Raw genomic sequence first — 6,172 nt, 5'->3', positions numbered from 1 at the left:
CTGTAGTGGTCTTGTGCTGTGAACGAATAGTCAGGAAAATTACTAACATACTTGAATCCCTTAAAAGAACCTCAAACCCAATTGCATCTGAAGGATATGCACATGTGTGTGCTTCTTCCATTTTTTCAGATTAAACCAGAGCTACTGATCCCGATTCTCTCTTCACACAGGTTTTCCATTGGTGTAACACTCGAGTTTTCTACTGACTCACAGTCCTAATGGCATCTCACAGCAGTGTCAGGGGAATCAGGGAATTCTAGGGGCAATCACATTTAAGGGTGTGATTTAAGAACACAACTATCAGAAAATTCAGCATAAAGGCACAAGTTACACCTTTAATTCACTTCATTGATCTTCTAAATACAGCACGTCTCCAACCATTGTCTTACACAGCACACATGCAAGCAAAACCCAAGCAGTGTTATAGATAACATGTAGTATTTTAGTCTTTTCTCACTTTGGTGAGTTTAAAGCCTTTAACAACACTAGGGTGACCAGATGTCCCGATTTTATAGGGACAGTCCCGATCTTTGTGTCTTTTTCTTATATAGGCTCCTATTACCCCCCACCCCTTGTCCCGATTTTTCACATTTGCTGTCTGGTCACCCTAAACAATACATACTTGTGGTTTAGTGTTCTGGTATAAATCACTTCCTTAACTAGTGAGCAAGAACGAAATCTATTTCTTGTAATATATGAAAAAGGAGGTGGGAGTGGGGGGGAATGGTGAGATCTTCAAAATATTCAGCTTGGGGAATTTGCTGGGTTTTTTCATTCCTTTCTCAAATTGCAAACAAAGAACTGCATAAATGTTATTGTGCTACAAAGAGAAGCCAGATGAAAGAGCACCACCTTGCCTCGTCAGGCGCAGCCCTCTGCACAGCATGAAGCGGAAGGGGAGTACACAGACGAAGCTACTTTTTGCTGGAGGAAGCAGGTATCTCACGGCTGACAAGTGATACATGGATCTCATTCAGTCACCACCCATATGATGCTGACTAGATTAGGAAAGGCAGAGCAGTCTTCGTTTTTGGTCTTCTCTCTCTGTTCCTGCTTGCTGCAAGGCACAGAAGGGTTTTTACTGAAGCACTAGAAGGGGATTTTTTCAGGGACTATTAGAAGAATATTACATTTAATAAATGTACCACTAATATAGCACAGGAGAAAGAGCTGAGACAAGAGCTTCTCAACAGCCACCACCACCTCTTGGCCACCACCTCATCAGCCCCTGGTAAGCCAGCTCTCCTTGTCTTATTTTCTTACAGGTGGTGTGCTTTCAGAGACTGAATTTGGCAGTGCAAGGAAAAAAATGACTAAGTGGTTGTTTAAATAGGACCTTATCTGAAAAGCATCTCTAATTAACTAATTGTATTTTAGCTTTTTTGGGAACAGACAGAGATCTAGTTTTAATAAGACAGTACAGTGTCTATTTTCGGCAGAATGAATGTCTTTAAACAAGTTTTCTACTAGGCTGTACTGTAACCATTGCGATTAAGAGGTAAATTTACCTACAAAATGATTTATGTAACACTGCTGGAAAGTTTAATCTGCTCCATTTGGACAGGCTAGAATACATGGGATTTTGCTAGAGCATTTCTCCCAGTTTGATCTTTGCTTGGAGGTGTGTGTGTGTGCATGCATGCTCTGTCTTTTCCGAGTGACTTTTTCTTCATGTGGATTGAAAGAAGTTTGAGTGCTATTCCACAATGCAAGTGAATTACTGTACAACACTGCTCCTCCCAGGTAACCAGGAAAGTGTCAGCTCTGATCTGCCGTGTTTTCAAAATGTTTCAGGGAATTTTTAGTCGGCTTTGGAGGCCTGTACGGGGCTCCAACTCAGGATGGTCTGAACATTTGTCCACACCTCACAACCATCGAGTTCGATAGCCTTCAGTACGATTCACCAGCTCTGCTCTGGAGAGGCTGTTGCTTGGGCAGAGCAGTGTGGTTAGCTTGCACCGCGCCTACCTTTGCTATGCCTAGCCACTGTTACGTACACACCTACTCACTATTGATTGAATTGAGGCATCTACGTGTGGAGTCAGGCTAGGAGCAGGGGGGCAGAGGAAGGATGCACTACGCCAGTGGCAGTAGCAGGCATCCTGGCTGCAGAGGTGCTCCCCAGTAGCCCCGTGCGGCACCATTAGCAAGTGATAAGACCAGAAAACCAAACCACAAGTGTGACATGATAAAAGGATCTAATTTAATCCCACCAAAGTCAGGAAATGGTCACATTCTGTGTATCGTCTACCACACTGAGCTCATGTTTTGCTGCACAGACCCTCTGTGACAAGACACGGTTTCTAAAGACACGTGCTATTGTAAAGCCGTTGTGCTTTGGCACAGTGAGGGAGGCGAAGGGTGGAATTCAAGTTTAAAGATGCATTTCTCTGACATAGACTTCTTGTTTGGCATTGGGCAAGTTTGTGTACCTCAGTTTCCCCATGTGGAAACTGGAAATAATACTTACCTACCTTGGACGGGTGCTATGAGCATTAATATTATGTAACATGCCAGATAAGTACTGAGGAGACAACATTTAAATATATAAAAAGGCAGGAGAGAGAGAATAAAATGAAGGGTAAATACAAACAAAATAGCGGTGCCTAAGAGTTCCCTGTTGAAAAGGAGAAAGATAAGGAAACAGCGCTAAAGAGAAGGAACCAAAGAAACAACCCTTCTAGCACCCACGGAGGCACTCAGAAAGATGATTTATTTTTCGTATTTATTTGTATAGTACTTAGAGTTCCAACTGAGATCCATTGTGCTAGATATTGCACAGACATGTAGTGAGAGACAGTCTCTGGCCCAAAGACACTGTGGTCATGATAACAGATGGGCCAAACCAATGCTGGGAGGAGATACAGACGTGTAGAGTGGCGAAGTGACCCACTTCCCTAAGATCTGGGAACAGGTCAGTGGAAGAGCCAAGAAAAGAACTCAGGTAGCAAGACTCCCCATCCTGTGCCCAATACACTTGATCATGCTGTCTCCTGTTGCAGTAACAACAGTAAACAAAACAATATTAATGCCTCACATTTGCTCCCATAAAATTAGAGATGGGCGGAACTTACAAAACTGGGATATGGATTTACAACCTTCAGAGTTTGGGGTGCACAGATCTGGAGTTTTGAGCTAGCACACTACTAAGATAAAAGAGTTGTGAAAAATCTGGGTTCAGATTCTGAACACCTGCTGGCCCAAAATTCGGGGGGGGAGGGGGAGGGAGGGGTTAGCTGTAGGTTTTCAGTTCAATCCCCTCTCTGCCTACTGAGAACACAAGGCGAAAGCACATGCAATATAAGATAATTTGTTCAATGACTAGTTTGCGATGTAGATCTTTCCAGTGGGCTTGGGACCCAATCAATTGTTAAGGACCAAAAAAATACATATCCCTGCAGTATGGCAATTACAGTAATTATGTTTTAGCAGCAATACGCAAAGAATAATAGCAGTTTGGAGACATGACTTCCCATTTCAGAGACCCTCACAATAAACAGTTAGAAGGCAACTTTCTCAGTGTGCTGGTTAAAAGGCAGGTAAGGACCCATCCTATTTCAGCCGTATCTATTGTGACAGGAAACAACAGCAAAGAAGAGGGAGTGAAAGGTTCATTTTATAATGTGTGCAAGTAAACAGCCTTACTTTTGAGTGCAAATAAAGGAGACTGGGTGTAACCAACATTTGAATTTGTCTCCTTACCTTTATGTGTTGGAAAAATGATACCAACTAGTTTTATTTGACGCCTAAAAGTATAGGTAGGAGCTACTGACTCCCAAGCCAACCTGGAGCCCTGGTGTATTAGCGCAGCAAATGGGAAATCAGGGACTTTACTAAAGACAGAACAACGTTATTGTCTTGGGGTGCTTGGGTGAGTAAGGACCACATTCAAACTGAGTGGAGAATTCAGGATTTGGCCATATACACTCACCTGAGGAAAAGTGTTGATATAATCTATAGCTATTACAGTTTGTAATTGTAAAAGGTTTTTGAACAGCTACAAATAAATACAGAGATATGGTTCTTCAAATGGATACTTTTCTCCTTGCTCCCTTTTCTGGCACAGGCTGTCAAAACAAAAGAAAGTTATATTTTATTGACCTTCCCCTTCTAAATTTCCCCTCCTCTATCATGTAATTTTCTATTTGAAATTCCACATCTCCCTCTCTATAATGATACCATGTCCCATCCACCAGACATGTTTAACAGGCAGCAACAACTTCTGACACACTGTGACACAACACCCCCTGCTATTAGTTTCCAAGCTAAAGGGTTCTGAAGAAAAAAATAAGTCACAGTCTTTGTTCAGAATGTTACACTAAGATCACTAGGAACTGAGTTTCCCAAATGACTAAACCTGCTCATCTTGGCTCAGAACATACTCAGAGTGTGGAAATTCGCTGTTCAAATGAGAACTCTCACTTCTTTTGTATGAGAGTCTACTAAAGTACGAGAGTCTACTAAAGTACAAAGCCTAAGTAGTTTTGTTATCTGTCAAAACAGATAGTGCACATTATTAGTAAGCTGCTAATGTCATGTCTTTTCTTCTGCCAAGGAGAAGTCCACAGAATGGCTACCACTGCTGCTACTGTTGCATCTCAGCTAACGGTCTTCACTTACAGCAATGAAAGCAGCTGCGACGTGTATAACCACCACTTTGCAGCGAAAGTAATTTTTTCATTCTTTTACACTGTCCTGCTGGTCTTTGGCTCTTGTGGAAATGTCCTTGCCCTTTATGTCACCTTCCACCGAGGGAAGAAAATCAACTCAACTGATCTCTACTTAATCAACCTTGCTGTGTCAGATGCCCTTTTCACGCTTGCTCTGCCTGGAAGAATTGCTTATTACATCTTAGAATTCAACTGGCCTTTTGGAGACTGGTTCTGCAGGGTGACGGCATTCATCTTTTACATGAACACGTATGTGGGCATCTACTTTATGACATGTGTGAGTGTCGACCGCTACATCGCCGTGGTCCACACCCGGCGGCTTGGCAGATTTAGGAAAGTGAGCAGAGTGAAGTATATCTGCATGCTGATATGGTTCATTGTGTTCCTGCAGACAATATCATTACTCTTCAGGCCCATGACCAAGAAGATAGGAGATAAGCTGACCTGCATGGAATATTTCAACTTTGAAGAAATTCCTAAGTTGCCATTTATCCTTCTGGGGGCTTGCATGATTGGATTCTGCCTACCAGTGGGGATTATATTAGTTTGTTATGTGCAGATCAACCTAAAACTGTGCAGAGCAGCCAAAGAAAACCCCCTGACAGATAAGAATGGGCACCACAGAAAGGCTTTCACAATCATACTGGTTGTGCTCCTTGCAGTTGTGATCTGCTTTAGTCCTTACCATTTAAATATCATTCAGTTCATGATCAGAAAGATACTACATCAGCCATCTTGCTCAGCACAGAAAGCCTTCAAGATGTCTCTTCAAATCACAGTGGCTTTTATGAACATGAACTGTTGCATTGATCCAATAATTTACTTCTTTGCATTTAGAGGGTATAAGAGAAGACTCCTAAGACTATTTAGAACCAGTGGCTCTGTTCCATCCTCCTCCACTGGAAAGTCATATTCAGAAAGCAACAGCAACAGCCACAACCAAGGAGTTTGCTCATCCTCAGCTTAGCTATAACATTTTCAATTTGTCCATGTCTACTCAGAGTTCTTATCTTAAAATTACCCATTGTTGCACTGGAGAAATTCCATAGGTGGCAGCAAAGGTGGGAGCATAAGTACAGACAAGTTGCTGGTGTCTTTGCCACTGTATCATCTAACACTCGCCAGAACAAGATGGCATGGTAGTAAAACCACCAGCACCTCTTCCACACTTATACTCTCACCATTCAATGGAGCTGACCCTGTGGCAGGAGAAGGGTCGAAATCTTAAGAAAAGAGTTGGGTATCGACAAGGTCTTAGACCAAGATATATATTTTTACACACACACACACACACACACACAATATCAGAAGTCTGAGCAGTCACCATTTTATGATTTCTGAAACTTGTTATAACAGCATGGTATTAGAAATTCATTACAATTTGAACATGTATTTCTTATAGAAGTTTATGGCTTGGAATTCAGTAGGTGTACAAACTGTACAAACAAATGGACAGAGTGAGATCCTCATCTTCTCAATAGTCGTTAAAATAAACAATTAAA

General features: G+C 41.9%; 1 protein-coding gene across 1 annotated transcript; it reads left to right on the top strand.

Annotated features, from left to right (window-relative positions):
• Positions 1 to 4,569: 4,569 nt before the first annotated feature.
• On the top strand, positions 4,570 to 5,637 carry LOC311514425 (G-protein coupled receptor 183-like; the record flags this gene model as incomplete). The annotated part of the gene is made up of 1 exon (XM_084616980.1): positions 4,570 to 5,637. One exon carries the CDS (start codon positions 4,570 to 4,572, stop codon positions 5,635 to 5,637), a length of 1,068 nt encoding a protein of 355 aa, XP_084473106.1.
• Positions 5,638 to 6,172: the final 535 nt, after the last annotated feature.

The sequence above is a fragment of the Lepidochelys olivacea genome (assembly GCF_965140295.1).
Source record: "Lepidochelys olivacea isolate rLepOli2 genome assembly, chromosome: 1".
NCBI classification, from domain to species: Eukaryota; Metazoa; Chordata; order Testudines; family Cheloniidae; genus Lepidochelys; species Lepidochelys olivacea.
This window is presented reverse-complemented; position numbering and strand designations above follow the sequence as displayed.